Source organism: Artemia franciscana, chromosome 4 (genome assembly GCF_032884065.1).
Source record: "Artemia franciscana chromosome 4, ASM3288406v1, whole genome shotgun sequence".
Taxonomy (NCBI): Eukaryota; Metazoa; Arthropoda; class Branchiopoda; order Anostraca; family Artemiidae; genus Artemia; species Artemia franciscana.
Genome location: NC_088866.1, coordinates 28,314,166 through 28,335,910, shown reverse-complemented (window position 1 = coordinate 28,335,910; position 21,745 = coordinate 28,314,166). Strand labels below are relative to the sequence as shown.

Here is a 21,745-nt window from a genome sequence, read left to right as displayed (position 1 = left end):
TATTTTAAGTTGTCTGTCAGTCAGGTGACGTCATGTTTCTGTGTCGACTGACGTCATGTTTTCGACTGACGAAATTACAGATCGGGAAACAAATGACGACCGGGACACCGGCACATAGGGAATATAAATGACGACCGGGACACAAGGAATGTTCGATTAGCAATCACCATCAACAAAGCACCGGGACACAAATGACGACCGGGACACAGGGAGTATAAATGACGACCAGGACATAAGTAAAAAAAAAATTAAAAACTAAAAAAAGGTAAAAACTACAAAAAAACTAAAAAGAAAAAAAACTAAAAACTAATAAAAAACTAAAAAAGCTAAAAAGCTAAAAAAAACTAAAAAAGAAAATAAATGAAAAAGGAAAAAAAAAGAAAAATAAAGGAGAAAAACAAAATTAAAAAAAAGAAAAAAAACTAAAAAGAGGTAAAAAACTAAAACCTAAAAAAAGACCAATTCAAAAACGAATGTATATACAGACCGGGACACAAATGACGACCGGGACACCGGGACATGACGACCGGGACACAAGGACACAACTACAACAGGGACGCCGGGGGGCTCAGGGGGATATATAAATGACGACGGTTGGGGTGGCGCTTCGCGCCACCCCAACACCTAGTTGGTGGGGTGCTTCACGCCCCCCAAGCCCCCCGCGCGCGTAAGTCGTTACGCGCCATATTAGTTACGCGCCATTGTAGTTGTGTCCCTGTGTCCCACCTGTGAATATAGATAGATTTATATATGTGTTTCAAACTACGTAAAAATTGCGAATATACAACATTTTTGGCTTTCCCACTACTGGGAGCTTTCCGTTTCCAATCGCCAGCAATTGATCTGAAAATGTTTGACCAGAGTCATCGTTTTGCAATCGGACACGCATATTTGTAGTTAATTTTAATATTTTTACGTGTGCCCATAAATTAGAATTTTTCAGGCAAGCATTCATTTCGTCTGCAGGAGTTAAACTACGTAAAAATTGCGAATATACAACATTCTTGGCTTTCCCATTGTCTGTGCATATACAAAGCCGTATGTACTAATAATGACGTCATATGCAAACGCTCTTTTTACAAACAAACAAATATGCATACACACAACTCGTTTTTATATAGATAGATAGATAGGTAGATACAATACAAATTAACTGCGTAAAACTTGCGAATATACAACATTTTTCGCTGTCCAATTGTCGCTGCATATAAATAGATTGTCAGGTTTACCGACCCTCGAACATGCAACGCACAATTGTCCATGGGAAAAACAATCAGTATTAAGATCTATACCACATTTTTCTAATGATTGACCTTGAGCTTTGTTAATGGTGATTGCAAATGCTAATCGAATTGGGAATTGCAATCTTTTAAATTGAAAAGGCCGATCCGTTGGAATCATGGGAATGCGAGGAATAAGAACAGCCTCACTCTCAAAAGGCCCTGTCAAGATTGTGGCCTCTATTAGGTTTTCCATTGTTTTTTTTTACGGCAAGTCGCGTGCCATTGCAAAGCTTTGGTGGGTTGATATTTCTTAAAAGTATTATTGGTACGCCTATTTTTAGTTGTAGCACGTGTGGTGGAAACCCTGAAAGATCTATGGAATTTAAAAATTCAGATGGATAATTAACCGCTTCATTTGGTTCCAAAACTGTGTCGACTGACTTGTAAAGGACTGCCTGGTCTCGAATCTTGGTCAAAACAATATTGTTGATTTCGTGGACGTCTATATTTTTGGGTGCGAGAATCGCTCTTTCACTTAGCCATTTATTATTTTTATAATTTTTTAGAATATTCGGAAATACTTTTTCGATCAATTCATTTTTGGACGTCACTAAATTACAGAAATCAGCAGGTAGTTGTATACGTCCTGAAATTTAGTCTATCGTATCATAAATGTCTTTTTGTTCCGATGTTAACTTGGAAATGTTATTTTGTACATACGACAATAGATCATTCGTACTGTAACTTTTTTCACGATCCAATTCTACACATGTCGAAACAGCAGCGATACGGTTAGGTGAAGGCATTCCCAAATCCTGAAGAGGTTTGTTTGCCATACGTACGCACAAATCTTCTATAATAACTAAAGTGTAGTTATAAATTTCTGATGTAAAATCAAAAGTCATATCTGACGTCTCTAACTGTTTTCGATGGAGTATATCTTCGGACATTTTTGACTTATATTTTTCCCATAACTCTGTTGGAGCTGATGGAGAGCAAGTTGTTAAAATGATGCCAAACAATGCACGAATTTGACTTGGGGTTGACGTTTCGCACTAATGGGGAATATGGAACAACCCACTGGTTATCTACTTCGATGGTGGTACCGTTGCCATTGTAGGTTCTTCAGTCATTTTACAATTAGAAATTTCTCTTTCAACGGTCTTCTTACAATTAAAAATTTGTCTTTGAACGATATTCTTAAGTACCTGTGTCCTGGTCGTCATTTATATTCCCTGTGTCCCGGTCGTCATTTGTGTCCCGGTATCCCAGTCTGTAATTTTTCTTTGAGTGTCCCGGTCGTTATTTATATTCCCTCTGTCCCGGTCGTCATTTGTGTCCCGGTCTGTAATTTCTCTTTGAGTGTTTTTTCTTTTTAGTATTTTTTAGTTTTTTACATTTTTTCTTTTTTCAGTTTTCTTTTTCTTCTTTATTTTTCAGCTTCACTATGAAATACATATCGCCGAACCTTTGTTTTTTTAACTAAAATCTGGTAGGCATTGATGACCTTATCCGAGTCAAAATCCCAAACCCAATCATCATCGCTATCATTTTCAGTTTTGATATGTTTTGACTCTCGCTGTCCAGGTGGATCTTCATCTAACTGCGCGGTTTTGCGTTCTTTAGCCTCAAGCCTGTTTCCTTGCTGTTCTTTTGATTCCTCGGCACGCTTTCTTTTCTGACTTTCTCTATCAGCAGCAAGTTTTTTGGCATAGACTCTTTGAGCATCTTCATCGGCTTTTGCCATTGTAAGTTCATCAGTCATTTTAAACTTAAACATTAATAGATTTCTACCTGAACATATATGTCTTAAATATCTTTAATGACGTCACCGTCATAGCAAAAATGACGACAACTAACTTCATGACGTCAGCCGACACAGAAACATGACGTCACCTGATCCACAGACAGACACACAGACAGACAACTTATTTTTATATATATAGATATATAAAGTGATCTATCGATTTGTTTATTCAAAAAGGGCTTTGCTGTTCCAAGTTGTTCCAAAAGGGCATAAAAAGAGTGCAGGTCCCTGATCTTCTAAGTAATGATTAATTCAGTGATTTTGAAATTTAGAGTGAACTCTGATTGAAAAGTTAACTACGAATCTGTCCTTAAAGTTTCAAGTTTCTTAAATTCTGATTTGTGACAAAGATTTCTTCATTTTGCGCTCTTGTAAAATTAGTAAAAAATGGACTTAGACCATTTTTGAAAAACGCCACAGATTCATAGACAAAAGAATACAAAGATGCAAAGTATTTCCAAGGAAGTTGCAGACAGCTTGCTTTGGAGAAGAGGGCGCAACTCTAAAATATACAGCCTAAAATGCCAAAGATAAGTAGAAAGTAAGTAGACAATTAGATTTATAAAAATTTTGAAGTAGAATAGGTGAAAATTAAGTATTCTTTTTGCTAAATAAATAGAAGTAGAAGACACTGGCTTTAATGTTGGATTAATTTTCTCAGTGGCAAATCTTATCTTCAAAACATTTAAAGACAAGACTACTCATATCTTCATGTCATTCGCAACCAAAACATGGAAAAACGGATCTAAGAAAAACAATAACGTCAAAAACAGTAAGAAAAAACGGAATAGAAACAAAACGGTAGTAAAAAATGTTACCTGTTTTTCTCCGAAAATACAGGGCAGAAAACAGTGAAAAAAAAGAAACAGAAACGGCGCCGACCCCTACTCAGGTCTATATTATCTCATTGGAGCAAACTGTTGATTGGATCATCCAGCTTGGTCCATCATTACTTTTTTCTGGCTAAAATGAATTTTGTGAAATATCAGCACGTTATTTGCAAAGAAATCTGTTTATAAACCATAGCCTTACATCATTGTTTAATTTTAAAAAAATACACTGCGCAAATAAATGTTGTTTTTAGCCAATAAATATCATATCAAATATATAAAGTTTATTAGTGTAAGATCTTGCCGGTTCTCTATTAGCATGCCATTATGTAAGCCGCTTAACGTTAAGACGCATAATGATCTATGACTGGTCAGCAAATAACAATCCGCCTGTCAGGAACAAGTTAGAATTAGTACAGTGTTGCTGTGTAAACCGATACGCTGAGCCAACATACCCATTCTAAAAAAAATTGGTGAAATCTTGAGCAATGCAAATAAAAAAAAAATATGGAAGACGTTTAACAATTTATTGAAAAAAAAGCCTTTAGTAAAACAAAGACAAACATTGGGTCAGAAGTAAGAACTAAAAAAAAAAAGGGTGAAAATTTAGCTTTTGAATGTCAATCATTGAAATGCTTTTTTGAAACCATGAGTAGCTTTACCTATTTTATACTTGAACCGATTATAAAACAAAAAATCAAAAAAGTAACTATGCCTATATTTGTTTGAAGGCTAAAGTAATAAAATGAAAATTCAAAAATACAAAAGAAAGTCAAAAATTCGTTGAATAGAGGCAAGATTTAGCTTCTGAATATCAATCATTTAAAAAAAAGAACAATTTCGAGAATGGAGGAAAATACTTAGCGTTTAAAATCACTAGTACGTTTCCTTATTTTGCATGTAAACCGACCATCAAAAAGAAAATTCAGATCAAAAAAGTAACCATGCCTATATTCCTCTAAAGATTCATGGCAAAATACATCTAGTCTGCTAGCTCACCCCTCCCAAGATAAAAAAATGGACAATAAATTAGAAAGTTTTAAAATTTGATACCGGCGAAAGAAAAATAATCCCAAGTAAAAAATATTATAAAAATAACACTTGTAAAAAACACACACAAAAAACAACCTATAACAAAAAGGAACAGCTGTGTTATATTTTCCAAGTCAAAATAAAAACAAGAAATATTGGATTTTGGTCCAGCCTTACCAGTCCTATGGACTAACTTTGACTGCAACCTTCCCCACCTCCCTCCCCTATGTTCAGGTACATTCAAAATTACTTGTATTTTTATTTCTTTGTTCATCTGTGATTTCATGTTCAAATATGATTTCAACCATCTCTTGGCAAGGGGGAGAAGGGTCTAGATCTACCGCTACCCATATTCCAGGCTACGTCCCAACTAACACAAATATGAAGAAGTTTCCAGGAATGCGCATGCCTTAAAATACAAATTTGGATCACCTAAACCTCGGGGAAAATTTTTGCAACAACCAACACTTGGACTAATAGCTATATAAAGCCTAATCTATTAGCCCCCAACCCCGAAATGAGTTGGACCCTGTCAAAAATGGAAGACTTACTGCACACAGGGTCCAAGCTCAAAACACAGCAAAGACATTATTTTAATCTAAGGATAAAAAAAGAAAGAGAAAAGAAGACACGAGCCATAACTAATATATAACACGATAACAGCACCATTTTAATGAAAATTCAACATGTATTGCAAACAAATGAACATTTATGAGGTTAAACACAAGAGAGGCCGGAAGGAAAACTTGATGCCACTTTTTCTTCTTTATAGGTTGAACTGAGTTTTTCCACGGAATTAAATATATATATATATATATATATATATATATATATATATATATATATATATATATATATATATATATATATAATATATATATATATATATATATATATATATATATATACTAGCTGTTGGGGTGGCGCTTCGCGCCACCCCAACACCTAGTTGGTGGGGGCGCTTCGCGCCCCCCCCCCCCCAAGCCCCCCCGCGCGCGTAAGTCGTTACGCGCCATATTAGTTACGCGCCATTGTAGTTGTGTCCCTATGTCTCACCTGTGAATATAGATATATATATATATATATATATATATATATATATATATATATATATATATATATATATATATATATATATATATATATATATATATATATATATATATATATATGTTTTTAACTACGTAAAACTTGCGAATATACAACATTCTTTGCTGTCCCATTGTCTGTGCATATAAATAGATTGTCAGGTTTACCGACTCTTGAACATGCAACATATAATGGTCCATGGGAAAACAATCCGTATTCAGATCTATACCTCATGATTCTAATGATTGCCCTTGAGCTTTGTTGATGGTGATTGCTAATCGACCATTCCCTGAGTCGCCATCGTCATTTATATATCCCCCTGTGCACCCCGGCGTCCCCTTTGTAGTTATGTCCCTGTGTCCCGGTCGTCATTTATATTCCCTGTGTCCCGGTCGTCATTTGTGTCCCGGTTTTCCAGTCTGTGATTTCTCTTTGAGTGTCCCGGGCGTCATTTATATTCCTTGTGTCCCGGTCGTCATTTATATCCCCCTGTGCCCCCCGGCGTCCCCATTGTAGTTGTGTCCCTTTGTCCCGGTCGTCATTTATATTCCCTGTGTCCCGGTCGTCATTTCTATCCCGGTGTCCCGGTCTGTATATACATTCGTTTTTTAGTTTTGTTTTTCTCCTTTATTTTTTTCCTTTTTTCTTTTTTTTTCTTTTTAGTTTATTTAGATTTTTAGATTTTTTAGTTTTTTTATTAGTTTTTAGTTTTTTTGTAGTTTTTACCATTTTTTTAGTTTTTTTAGTTTTTTTTTTTACTTATGTCCTGGTCGTCATTTATACTCCCTGTGTCCCGGTCGTCATTTGTGTCTCGGTGCTTTGTTGATTGCTAATTTATATTATATTTATATTTATATTTTTTATATTTATTAATATTTTTTTAGTTGTCTTTTTCTCTTATTTTTCAGTTTTTTCCTTTTTTTAGTTTTTTCTTTTTTAGTTTTTAGTTTTTTTTTGTTTTTTACCTTTTTTTAGTTTTTTTAGTTTTTTTAGTTTTTTAGCTTTTTTAGTTTTTTTATTAGTTTTTAGTTTTTTTTAGTTTTTGCCTTTTTTTAGTTTTTTCAGTTTTTTTTAGTTTTTAGTTTTTTACTTTTTTTTAGTTTTTTTTAGTTTTTTAGCTTTTTTAGTTTTTTTTCCTTTTAGTTTTTTTTTGTAGTTTTTACCTTTTTTAGTTTTTTTTCTTCTTTTGTATTAGTGTGAAATAATTCAGACGTCATATGCGGACAAACACGACGTCACTCGACAGACAGACAGACAGACATAACCCACAAACAACTTATTTTTATATATATTTATTCATATTTTTTTAGTTTTCTTTTTCTCTTTTATTTTTCAGTTTTTTCCTTTTTTTTAGTTTTTTTTCTTTTTTAGTTTTTAGTTTTTTTTAGTTTTTTACCTTTTTTTAGTTTTTTTTAGTTTTTTTAGTTTTTTAGCTTTTTTAGTTTTTTTATTAGTTTTTATTTTTTTTGTAGTTTTTGCCTTTTTTTATTTTTTTCAGTTTTTTTTTAGTTATTAGATTTTTACCTTTTTTTAGTTTTTTAGCTTTTTTAGTTTTTTTTTCTTTTTAGTTTTTTTTGTAGTTTTTACCTTTTTTAGTTTTTTTCTTCTTTTGTATTAGTGTGAAATAATTCAGACGTCATATGCGAACAAACATGACGTCACCTGATCCACACACAGACAACTTATTTATTATATATATATATATATATATATATATATATATATATATATATATATATATATATATATATATATATATATATATATATATATATATATACTAGCTGTTGGGGTGGCGCTTTGCGCCACCCCAACACCTAGTTGGTGGGGGCACTTCACACTCCCCCCCAAGCCCCCCCCGCGCGCGTAAGTCGTTACGCGCCATTGTAGTTGTGTCCATGTGTCCCACCTGTGAATATAGAAACTACGTAAAAATTACGAATATACAACATTTTTGGCTTTCCCACTACTGGGAGCTTTCCGTTTCCAATTGCCAGCAATTGATCTGAAAATGTTTGACCAGAGTCATCGTTTTGCAATCGGACACGCATATTTGTAGTTAATTTTAATATTTTTACGTGTGCCCATAAATTAGAATTTTTCAGGCAAGCATTCATTTCGTCTGCAGGAGTTAAACTACGTAAAAATTGCGAATATACAACATTCTTGGCTTTCCCATTGTCTGTGCATATACAAAGCCGTATGTACTAATAATGACGTCATATGCAAACGCTCTTTTTACAAACAAACAAACATGCATACACAAAACTCGTTTTTATATAGATAGATAGATAGATAGATACAATACAAATTAACTGCGTAAAACTTGCGAATATACAACATTCTTCGCTGTCCAATTGTCGCTGCATATAAATAGATTGTCAGGTTTACCGACCCTCGAACATGCAACGTACAATTGTCCATGAGAAAAACAATCAGTATTAAGATCTATACCACATTTTTCCAATGATTGACCTTGAGCTTTGTTAATGGTGATTGCAAATGCTAATCGAATTGGGAATTGCAATCTTTTAAATTGAAAAGGCAGATCCGTTGGAATCATGGGAATGCGAGGAATAAGAACAGCCTCACCCCCAAAAGGCCCTGTCAAGATTGTGGCCTCTATTAGGTTTTCCATTGTTTTTTTTACGGCAAGTCGCGTGTCATTGCAAAGCTTTGGTGGGTTGATATTTCTTAAAAGTATTATTGGTACGCCTATTTTTAGTTGTAGCACGTGTGGTGGAAACCCTGAAAGATCTATGGAATTTAAAAATTCAGATGGATAATTAACCGCTTCATTTGGTTCCAAAACTGTGTCGACTGACTTGTAAAGGACTGCCTGGTCTCGAATCTTGGTCAAAACAATATTGTTGATTTCGTGGACGTCTATATTTTTGGGTGCGAGAATCGTTCTTTCACTTAGCCATTTATTATTTTTATAATTTTTTAGAATATTCGGAAATACTTTTTCAATCATTTATTCATTTTTGGACGTCACTAAATTACAGAAATCAGCAGGTAGTTGTATACGTCCTGAAATTGAGTCTATCGTATCATAAATGTCTTTTTGTTCCGACGTTAACTTGGAAATGTTATTTTGTACATACGACAATAGATCACTCGTACTGTACTTTGTTCACGATCCAATTCTACACATGTCGAAACAGCAGCGATACGGTTAGGTGAAGGCATTCCCAAACCCTGAAGAGGTTTGTTTGCCATACGTACGCACAAATCTTCTATAATAACTAAAGTGTAGTTATAAATTTCTGATGTAAAATCAAAAGTCATATCTGACGTCTCTAACTGTTTTCGATGGAGTATATCTTCGGACATTTTTGACTTATATTTTTCCCATAACTCTGTAGGAGCTGATGGAGAGCAAGTTGTTAAAATGATGCCAAACAATGCACGAATTTGACTTGGGGTTGACGTTTCGCACGCGTCATTGATGCAGTTATCCCAGTGTTGGTCATTCTCCAATAAATTCAGAGCTTGGCATGCACTACGGTAAGTGTCATGTATAGTACCGTTTACAGTTCTCAAATACTCAAAGGATGTCGGACCGGGTACATTCACCAAAAGCAGGCGTAGAAAGAAGCATTCATGTTGATTGGGGTGAACGGTGTAGAGTCTTCCTATCGTGGTATCTTTGAAGATGGTAGGTTGGCCGTCGACTGACTTACCCTGTTTTCGACGTTCAAATACTTTATTTTTAGTATTCCACATGTAATACGAAGGCACTTCAGTATACAGCAGTTTTTTTGCAAAAGAATCATTTTTGCAAACCGAAAAAAAAGCTGTTAATTTAGTATCCGGTGGATTCAGGGCTCTTTGTTGCACGTTGGTTTCCGAGAAATAAACACGTTGACCATTCTGTAAATGTACCGCTAAGTGAACAACAGCTGGACTACGTTCATGTATCGGAAATGAAAGAATTCGCCAAACAGCTTCATTACTGCTTATGTATCTTCCAGCCTGATATTGTACGATTTCGTCGAAATCTTTGATTACGGGCTGCAAGCCAAAAAATGCCACGTCACTGCCTTTGTTGACGTATTTACATATGTATTTGATTGCCTTTACGGAGTTACAGTATACAACGTTTATGTGTGCATTAAATGTTTTTGATAATAATGGGGAAAAGGGAACAACCCACTGGTTATCTACTTCGAAGGTGGTACCGTTGCCATTGTAGGTTCTTCAGTCATTTTACAATTAGAAATTTCTCTTTCAACGGTCTTCTTACAATTAAAAATTTGTCTTTTAACGATATTCTTAAATACCTGTGTCCTGGTCGTCATTTATATTCCCTGTGTCCCGGTCGTCATTTGTGTCCCGGTATCCCAGTCTGTAATTTCTCTTTGAGTGTCCCGGTCGTTATTTATATTCCCTCTGTCCCAGTCGTCATTTGTGTCCCGGTCTGTAATTTCTCTTTGAGTGTTTTTTCTTTTTAGTATTTTTTAGTTTTTTACATTTTTTCTTTTTTCAGTTTTCTTTTTCTTCTTTATTTTTCAGCTTCACTATGAAATACATATCGCCGAACCTTTGTTTTTTTAACTAAAATCTGGTAGGCATTGATGACCTTATCCAAGTCAAAATCCCAAACCCAATCATCATCGCTATCATTTTCAGTTTTGATATGTTTTGACTCTCGCTGTCCAGGTGGATCTTCATCTAACTGCGCGGTTTTGCGTTCTTTAGCCTCAAGCCTGTTTCCTTGCTGTTCTTTTGATTCCTCGGCACGCTTTCTTTTCTGACTTTCTCTATCAGCAGCAAGTTTTTTGGCATAGACTCTTTGAGCATCTTCATCGGCTTTTGCCATTGTAAGTTCAACAGTCATTTTAAACTTAAACATTAATAGATTTCTACATGAACATATATGTCTTAAATATCTTTAATGACGTCACCGTCATAGCAAAAATGACGACAACTAACTTCATGACGTCAGTCGACACAGAAACATGACGTCACCTGACAGACAGACAACTTATTTTTATATATATAGATATATCAAGTCGTACCCAAGAGATAAGGGAGGGGATTTTGGAACATCTTTCTATTCTCGGGAAGACTGTTTAACACAGTAATAGAAAGGCAACTCAACATACATGAGGCAATGGGGGGGATTGATGATGCTATTTTCTTTTTTTTTTTGAGAAAAAGAGTATTTCAAAAGATTATACAAAAAGTGATTTCAGAACAATATTTGAATGAGCCTCCTAGCAAACACCTTTGCAAAAAACAAAACAACATCAGAATTTTTAAATGAGTGTTTAAATTTACGTCTTTGTTTTTCTTGTCCGAAAAATAATCCTAACACTATCTTATTTACGACTTCACAAGCCAGAGTTAGATTGCTATTTGAATATAATCAACCCATATGTTGCGCATGCCCCTGCTCCATAGGGCCACGCTTAAAAATGAGGTTGCAAGGTAAAATCAGCTTGAAACACTGACTATCAGGATAAGCGACATAAACTGTATAACATGCCCAATATCTTGGAATCGGTGGCGAGTATAGTCCAACCTTAATTGGGAGCTGGGAGTGGGGAGAAATGGATTAGAGAACGACTGGGGGGATCGAGGAGTTTTACAAAAGAAGAACAATACTTCAAAATAATGGTTTTTCAGCCTGAACCTTTGGTTTTCATCATGTATTTTCCCTAAGTAATCTGTGGAGAAATTCCCCTTTAAGTCTTTCATATATACAAGCATAGTTCTAGAGGTAGAGCACACAATTTATATATTATAAATTATAAACGATGATGGATAAAATCCGTAATCTTGATTTCAGTGTTGTAAAAGTATTTCAAATACTTTTTTACTGAAGCTTTTTTTTTAAACCGCTTTGTTACTATGAATCCCTCGATTCCGGCTCATTTTTAGGTAAGTGGATCTCATTTTGATAAAATTAACATTTTCTTATTTGACGGTTGCTAAAAATTCGAAAGCCGTGAAATTTTACAGTGCGGTTGGAAACGTGGACAGGAGACATTATCACTAATAAGAGAAGCCTATTCGATGACGAAATATTTGAGAAGCTGTTGTTACTAAAAGCAAATTCAGAACTACATTTCCTACTCCAAATCAGTTTGACATCCCATTTAATCTAGTAAAGTCATTCATGCATTGACATGCTGTATTTGAAGTGCGTTTGAAGGAAAAGCAGACAATAACTAATGCGAAGTGCCTAGCCTAGTCTTGATTGACATCATTCACCCTGCCAGCAGCATTTTTTGCAGGTGGATTAATTTTGGACAGCCGCCTATGATTCGACGGCCTTCTGAAGTTTCGAAGGCTACAATTGGCTGTCCAGTCAAAGCCGGCCTAGTTCATAAGAGGGTTAATGATGTCAATCAAGACGAGGCTTTGGGGTATTTAAATACAGGAAAATTCTTCCCGTGGGACCAATTCAGGAAAATGGAGCGAGAGGGGCAATTTTGTTGTTTGTTTCTTTCAACAAAAATATTAAAAAGGGATTAAAGAATATACCCCCCCCCCAATGGGCACCACTGATGTCTTCATAATAATTAAATACCAAATAATTAGTTTGGCATTCGTAAGAGACTATTCAAGTATATTTTTGTCAAGTCATTAGTTTTATATTTAGTTACTTTTTAAGTTTTTTTACAACACTGCTTAAAACTCGAAAAAGGCTCGAACAAGGTAGGTTTGCACATCTCAGCCCACTTGCAACTTAGACAGCTATAACGTTAATTGAACTTTCCCCCTGGTACAATAATAGAAGCGCCAAGCTTCGAAGAACCCTCGATGCTTATTGACCAGTTGCTTTCGGAAAATGATAGAGCCTCCACTTAAAAATAGTTGATATCAAGAGTAACTATCAATTATGAATTTTCTAGAAAAAAAGTCAGCAACACATCGTGAATTATACCCGGGGCTGCCACTGAGAGTTTAACAATATAGAGCAAGATCCTTTTGCGAAAGATCCTGAGGTGTAAAACAATTCCTAAGATACTAAATATGATTCTATTAAATGGGATGGATGGAAGAGCGTGCGTAGCTGTGTTGGCACCTGGTGGAATGGTGTTATACCGAGTCGTTAGTTGTAGTAAATATGATCCTTCGTGGTTATATTTAATATACACGTACTTTTCCTAGGATCCCAAGACCAGGACTGAAATTCTGACATCATGAGGGAAATCCCAAACAGTGGCAACCCTGTTTGAGAGATTGTTTTATTGTTATGTGTTAACTTACCAATAGCCAATAAAATAAATTAATTCCTCTCGTCATTTGTTGTATACAACACTATAAACATTTTACGCAAAAAAACTTCATTCTCACTTCATTTCCGATCACTTCTTTTTGGTTTCTATCTCGGGGAGAATATTGAAAAGGAAAATTAGGGAAGATAATTTCGAGACTTTTAGGAAAAATCGTAAGGACCCAAAGCCGTGGAATGACCGCTTCCAAATGCCCAATAAAAATTTAATGAAGGAATAGTTTGACAGTGACATTACCTTGTGTTAGGCCATTATCGTTTAATCAGTATTAGTCTGTTTTAAGTCCAGATTACTGGCATCATTCCGACAATGGCAAAATTTAATAAAATTTGATTTATTTAAGGGCTATATTGAATTATTATTTTTCATTAATTAAACTCGTAGACAAGATGGGTATGCGAAAGCACAGGATGATAGGCCCCCAGCCCCCCGTTGAGCTTCCAGGCTGAGGGGCAATCAAAAAGAGGTCAGCACCACCGGTAGGGACTGTAAAGTCAAGTGCCATGTTATGTTCCTTTACCTTATTCCCAAGTTTTTGTTGTAAGCAATTTTCAAGTTTTTTAAAAGATTATCTTAAGCCGGAAAACTTTTATCATGAAATGAATTTTACCGACTAAAATAGGATAACAGACAAATTCCAAACATAACTGGTCAGTAGACATTAGAAGATCATCGAAAATCAGCGCTGGTGTTACTATAGTAGATTAAAACGAACTTCCAAATGACAAATGACTAACACGAGAGGATTGATTTTTAAGATAACCTTTTTATTAACATTTCCCAATTTTTGAAACGTACTTAATGTCAAGAGGCTAGTATACAGAGGTCTACCAGGGCTAAGGTAATTAAGAGAGTCACGAACTTACATTGCGTACGCCCCCTTGTGCCCCAACCCCAAATTTTTAAATTGTAAATCATAATCCTTTATTTGTAAAATGTATGCACAATTACACAACGGTAATGCACAATTTATAGGTGCTTTATTTCGTTTTCAAGTTTATTTTATTTGTTCCAAATGGCAGCTGTCCATTGTGCAAGTAGAAGAAGATAACAGGCACATAAATTCACTTTGCTTGCAACGATGATACCCACCTCCCTAATTTTGGCATCATCACAAAAAAGTACTAACCATCAAAGTCATCAATTGACACAGCTACTAGCTTATTAATATAATAATAAACAGAGCGAGTTGTTAATATTCTTAAAGTCTTCATATCAATTTGACTGCAACCTTCAACATTGGTTTCCGATAATACCCATAATGTTATGTATAGTCTTTTAAGATCAAAATATGACAATCAGAAGAAAAAAATGCACACAGACTGGGACCTTGGATATAAAGACTAATTAAATTGAAAATATATGCTGCAATGTTTTAAATTTTAAGTGGTGTATTAAAATCTAAATCAATTGGAGGACAAACTTCAGCAATAATACAAGAATTTAGTGTGAAAATTAGAAAAAGGATGCAGAAATGAATTCTAGGGTTCCAAGTACACGCAACTTGGTACAAATTAAAATTTCTGTATTAACTGAAGGACAACCTTTGAAATTAAAAAAAAACTTCATTGAATTCCAGGGTTTGAAGTGCCTACAATTTGGAAATATAAAATAAATACTCAAAATAGGTTTTAAAGCATATCCCTAAATGTTTAACAACATATCTTAAAATTTAACACCTATATTAGAATCCCTATATTAATTGGAGGACAACCTTCAACATTAGAAAAAGAGCTTAATATCACAATATAAAATTAATGTCCATGGAACATTGTCAAGAATAGAGGTAAAACTGATCCCACAACAAGACAAACCAACTCTGTCTTAGTGAAACCATTTTTTTCTCTTCTAGAAGAATCTCGACTAGACGAATGAGATCCGCCACCGTAAGCGATTTCTGGTAACACGTGCACTGCAGCTACGTATAAAAACGTACCAGCGCTAAATAACATTGCGATTGCAGTACCATTGACGGACGATAATGTGGCCTTGCCCTCCTAGAATAAAAAGTGATTTGATAATATTAAATTTAGCAAGTTTAAACATATAAATTTTTCAAATATAATTGTTGGCTAATATGATCTTTCAAGAAATTAGTTAAAAAAACCTTTCCCCAAAATAAGTTTTTCAAGGAAAAGTAAAGAACTTCTCTAAACTAAAAATGATCAATAATAGAATCAAATAATCTACCAAGCGTAAAACTACCACAAATCAACATCAATAAATAAATAAAACCCTAAACAACCCTATGCCTTCTCAAGGCCAGAATATAATTTGTACTTTACTGGAAAAAATACAAATGAATCTGTATTGTCAGACCAATATGCATATGGGCATATTCATTCTTTAAAATCTTAATACTTTTCGATTTATTAAAGTTATAAAAGTGAAAATATAATTTTTTTTAGTAAAGTGAAAATTATGCTCCGACCTTGAGAGGGCATGGGGGCTGTGAGCCCCAATCATGTTAATTTCTGCTCGTTTTGAGTTTGACTTGGTTATTTATTGTAATTTTTGTTCATTTTGGGTTTCATTTATTTATTTAAATTGATATGTGGTAGTTTTACGCTTGGTAGGTTATTTGATTCCATTTTTTGCTCATTTTCGGTTTAATAGAATTCTTTACCTTTCCTTGAAAATATCATTTTGTGGAAAAAGTTATTAATTAATTTCTGTTCGTTTTACTATTGAGGGTAAAACGATCTGAACATGATACCCCTGAAGTTTCCTCTACAATAATACGTTCTAAAAATATTGTTGATATGCCCGTATCAGCAATCTGTTTGAACATAATATGCTTTTACTTAGTTCAATGTTTGCCCTCAACATTCCTCAGATGTTTAGTTCAATATCCTCAGCCTTAGTAGTACCCGCCACAGAAGTACTAGTTGTAGAGATAATAGTGGTAGCAGTAGAAGTAGCGGTAGTTGTAGTAGTAGTAAAGTGAAAATATTGCCTTTTTGGTCAAATGATCATCTCCCTTATCCTTTCCCTGAAAGTCACAAATTAATATACTCAGTAATTTCTGAGTTGCAGCCTTTTGACAACCCATATACACATAACATGTTTTGGTTTAATTCAACACTCCCCTCAACATTTCTTGGAAGACTTACCATAGTGCCCTCCACATTTTGGAAAAGCAGTGGTCAAACATGCGTACCTTTTTTCAATCTCGTATACTATATGTAAACAATGAACAAACTTCATAACTAACAGCCCTTACCCTGAGGCCTTGGGGGTGGGGTGGCGGGGGGGGGGGGGTTGACATCCTCAAATGTGTAATTACTGAACCTTTCAACAATACTGACAAAATAGACGTCTTAAATGTTTGTTATGGGAAATAATGGTCGTGGGGAAGAGGAAGTAAGAGGAGCTAGTTGCTCTCAAATCACTTTTGACTCTAAAAAGGGCACTATAACTCTAAATTTCAAATCAAATGAGCCCCAACTGAAGTTTATGCAACAGGCCATTCCAAAAAACCTTATATGCCCCCAGGGCACAACTTACAACCCTTGCTCCGGGCTCTGAGGGGTTGTACCAACGCTAGAGGCATCGTTATATGTTCTTTGGATTATTTTGAACAAAATGGCTATCTTATAATTTCAATCAGAGGCGTTTGGTGAAAAGAGTGGTAATCGGGGGAGGGCGGTTAAATACCCTCCATCACTTTTTACTCTTAAAAGGGAACTAGAACTTCCAATGCTCAACCAAAAGAGACTCTTCTAAAATTTATATAGCCATCCCTTCCATAAAAACCTTAAATGCACCGGGGCTTACCTTACAACCCTTGCCCCCAAGCTCTGGGAGTTTGTTTCAACCCCAAAAGCCTTTTTATATGATCTTTGGACTATTTTGAATAAAATTGCTATCTCAAATTTTAAATTGTATGCATTTTAGGACAATACGAAGTGTGTGCATATGGGGAAAGGGGGGCTTGCCTCCAATCACTGTTATTCTTAAAAAACACACTAGAACCTTTTGATTACAAATCGAATGAGCCATTTCCATAGTTTTTACGACGACCCTTTCAATAAAGATTTATATCCCCCCAAAGCACAACTTACAATCCATTCCCAGAGGGCTGGTCATCTCAAATCCATAATTTCCACAAATTTCAACTACGCTGAACAAAATCACTATCTCAACATTTTAATTGGATGTGTTCGGGGAAATGATGGGCATGAGGTGGGGAGATAATTCCCCTCCAGTCACTTTCGACCATTAAAAGGGGCAATAACCCTTTCAATTTCAAATCGAATGAGCCCTTTTTGAAGTTTCTACAACAACTCCTTCTATACGAAGCATCCTGGCCTAAAACAAACAAACAAAAAATAAATTAATAATACATTGTGCCAACATCGTTCTTTACTTAGACAAATTGAACCTATGAACCTATGACACGTAAATATGGTGAATTGAAGAAATTAAGTTAGAGAATGGGTTTTTTTTTAAGGCCAACGAAAATACTGGACGAAAGAAAACGAAAGTATCGGGAGGACGACTGTTCCGCTTCTTCAGCGCTAGAAGTGAAAGTTACGAGGAAATAGATCCACGTTTTCCGAACCAAACAAAGCGGATAAAAACAAAAAAAAACATGGGAATCTAAAAAAAAAAATTAATAAAAACCAAAATTGGAAGAATTAAAAAACCTAAAATAACAAACAACGGGGAAAAACCAACAACAGATAAAATCAAAATTCAGAGAATTTAAAATTTTAAAAGCAAAAAAAAAACTAATTTCAAAAGCGAAGCAAAAAAAAACTAATTTCAAAAGCGAGTCACTCGTAAATATCTACGAATAACAAAAACAACCTTCTCGCTTAATAACAGATATGCGACTAGTTATTCAAAATGATCTAGAATTTTTCAAACACACCAGTATTCTTAAGGCCCTATTAAATAACACTGTGGATCCAAAACGCTTTTGAAATTCCGACTTCTACATTTCCAGACTCGAAATTTCACAAAAAATCAGTAATTAGTTAATTAAAAATGAACGATTCGAAATCAAATTGAATGATAAGAAGATAGAGAAAACTGGAAGCTACGCCAATACTCACAAGCATCCATGAAACTGCAGTTAAATCTGTTCTCTTCTATGGAGCTGAAACTTGGCCATTGAAATGGCATCAGGTTCATAATTTGGAAGTCTTTGACCAACACTGTCTACAAAAACTCCAGAGGTTTATGCTGCTCCAAAATAATTTCAAATGTTGACGTACGCTGCCACCATCGCTGTATCCTCAAATCCACTGCCACCACTGTCAAACAGAGAAGACTGTTTTGGCTTGACCATGCCAGAGAAGACCCAATGACTGGATAAACAAGCTAGCACTTCTAGCTACTCCTTGGCCCTGATTGGCGTGGGCCACCAGGTGGTAAATTGGAAAATTGTTTGACAATTCACGGAAATAAATTCAAACTCAATGGCGGATTTCGAAAGTTTGGTAGAAGGTGAAAGAGTGCTGTTCGATCCGGTTTGCCGAAGAGATGGAGCTAGGCTTTCGGTCTGGTCCCGCAACAAGTACAAGTAAGAACAATTATTCCAAGATCCCCATTCAAAAAATTGCAAAAACAAATTGAGAGTGGGATAAACCGATCATATCTGAAACTAGACTGGCTAATATAGTAGTAAACACAAAAAATAAACATTTTCTTAGCTCAACTCTGGTTTACCTAAAAATTCGGCCGAATAGACTGAACACACAATAGACTGACACACAACAGTCAAACAAACGAAAACAAGGACAGTTTGGCTAATGCTAACTGAGTATTTCCTTTTTTGGCTAATATTTTCATTTTGACTACCACATTATGTGTCACACTAGCTAATTAGGCTTGGGATAAACTGGTAAGATTTGAGACCAAAATGGCTAAACATAATAGTCAAAAAAAAACAAAAAACGAGGAGGATGATGGCTAGTACTGGCTGAAAATCATACTTTTTAGCCAACACAAGCTATTAACTTGACAGTTATTTTTCAAATTTTTTTGGCATTTTGGCACTGGCTGGTTAACTGGAACAAAAGTAGGGTAAATTGACAAGTTCTAAAACTAGACTCATAGCACATAAAAATAATAATAAAAAAAGTAAAAAAACGTAGAAAATTCTGTCTAACACCAAGTACAAATTTCCCTCGTCTTTTTTCTTATTTTTTGCTTTGACAAACAGATTTTTTTTTTTTTTGCTTCATTTCACTTCCATTTTGTAGCCTCGACAGCAGAGGTGGTTAATTTCTTTTTTATTATCATCTTTTAGTTTTTGTTGTTGCACTATGCATTTTTATTTGTGGGATTCATTAATTTCTTTTCATTAAGTAGTACTCCCCAACATATTTGATCATCAACCCTTTGGCAATAAAAAAGTAAATTTCAAAAAGGTGAACCTTTTAGGTTTACCTTTTTGTTACCTTTTGATAGTAAATCAAAAAATAAAATGCACGTAGCAGTAAAGAAAATTAAAAAAAACTTATTTTTGACGCTGCAGTGTGTAATCCCTGACACCAAGAAGCTGATCAAGATCCTACAATGGTTTTAAGCACCCTGTCCTTGCAAGGTTGGGGTGTTCTGTTTCATATTACTTACAATCGAAGATTTAAACGCATTTTACTTTCACAAGGCGTTAACAAAACAACCAATGAAACACTGTTACATTTTTATACGAAAAGCTTTTCAAATGTCAAAAAGAGTTTGCCAGAGAACATTATTTCTTTCGATGCTGCACTGCATCGAAAACTTCTATACTATGTAAACGATTAAAACTGTTAATAATGCTGCGCGATTTACATAGTAAACTGTTTATTGCAATTTACTTAAAAAAACAAGAGCTAAGAACTCATATGGCACTTGTGACGAGGCCAGAAGAGCTAAGAGCCAAGCGCTCATATGGTATGAGCTCTAACAAAATTCTAAGAATCAATAGATTGACTTAAAAGGAAAATCAGAGGCTTAATGCCGGCTGGGATTTAAAATAAGAGCTCTGAGTCACGATGTCCTTCTAAATATCAAAATTCATTAAGATCCGACCACCCAATCGTAAGTTATAAATACCTCTTTTTTCTAATTTTTCCTCTCCCTTTAACCCCCCCCCCTCAGATAGTCGGATCTGGGAAAACGACTTTATCAAGTCAATTTGTGCAGCTCCCTGACACGCCTACCAATTTCCATCGTCCTAGCACGTCCAGAAGCACCAAACTCGCCAAAGCACTGAACCCTTCCTCCCAAATCCCCCAAAAAGAGCAAGTCCAGTACGATTACATCAATCACGTATCTACGACATTTGCTTATTCTATCCACCAAGCTTCATCCCGATTACTCCACTCTAAGCGTTTTCCAAGATTTCCAATTTCCCCCTCCAACTCCCCCCAATATCAACAAATCTGGTCAGGATTTGAAATAAGAACTCTGAGACATGAATTCCTTCTAAATATCAAATTTCATTAAGATCCGGTCAACCGTTCTTAAGTTAAAAATACCTCAATTTTTCTAATTTTTCCAAATTAACACCCCCCAGCTAATCCAAAGAGAACGGATCCATTCCAATTATGTCAATCACGTATCTAGAACTTGTGTTTATTCTTTCCATTAAGTTTCATCCCGATATCTCCACTCTAAGCGTTTTCCAAGATTTCCGGTTTCCAAGATTTTTGTTTCCCCCCTCCACCCCCCTATGTCCCCAGATCCAATTTGAGTCGAAGACGGAGCATCTGAGACATAAGATCCTTCTATGTATAAAGTTTCATTAAGATCCGATCACCTATTCGTAAGATAAAAATACCCCAATTTTCACGTTTTCCAAGAATTCCGGTTTCCCCCTCCAACTCCCCCCAATGTCACAGGATCTGGTCAGAATTTAAAATGAGAGCTTTAAAGCATAAGATCCTTCTAATTATCAGTTTTCATTAAGATCTGATCACCCGTTCGTAAGTTACCTCATTTTTCCAAATTACCCCCCCCACCACCAACTCCACCAAAGAGAGCATTCCAATCTCCACCAAATCATTTTTTATAATGTTTTAGAATTAACCCTCCCCCCCCCCCAATTCCACCAAATAGAGCGGATCCGTTCCAATTATATCAATCAAGCATCTAAGACTTCTGCATTTTTCCCGAAGTTTCATCCCGATACCTTCACTCTAAGCGTTTTCCATGATTTTTGGTTCCCCACCCCAAACTCCCCCCAATGTCATCAGATCCGGTCAGGATTTAAAATAAGAGCTTTGAGACACGATATCCTTCTAAATATCAAATTTCATTGAGATCCGATTACCCGTTCGTAAGTTAAAATACCTCGTTTTTTCTAATTTTTGAGAATTAACCCTCCCCCCCCCAACTACCCCAAAGAGAGCGGATCCGTTCTGGTTATTTCAATCACGTATTTAGGACTTGTGCTTGTTTTTCCCACCAAGATTCATCCCGATCCCTCCACTCTAAGTGTTTTCCAAGATTTTAGGTTTCCCCCTCCCAAATCCACCCCAATGTCACCAGATCCCGTCGGGGTTTAAAATAAGAGCT

The 21,745-nt window shown here is 35.3% G+C and overlaps 1 protein-coding gene across 3 annotated transcripts in view; it reads right to left on the bottom strand.

Moving 5' to 3' along the window:
* Positions 1–14,896: 14,896 nt before the first annotated feature.
* Positions 14,897–21,745, bottom strand: part of LOC136026249 (zinc transporter ZIP9-like) — a 36,542-nt gene continuing 29,693 nt past the window's right edge. For all 3 annotated transcript variants that reach the window (XM_065702617.1, XM_065702620.1, XM_065702619.1), the window contains one exon: positions 14,897–15,228. In XM_065702617.1, the coding sequence (XP_065558689.1) occupies positions 14,986–15,228 (243 nt within the window). In that variant the 3' untranslated portion in view covers positions 14,897–14,985. The remainder of the gene's footprint in view (positions 15,229–21,745) is intronic.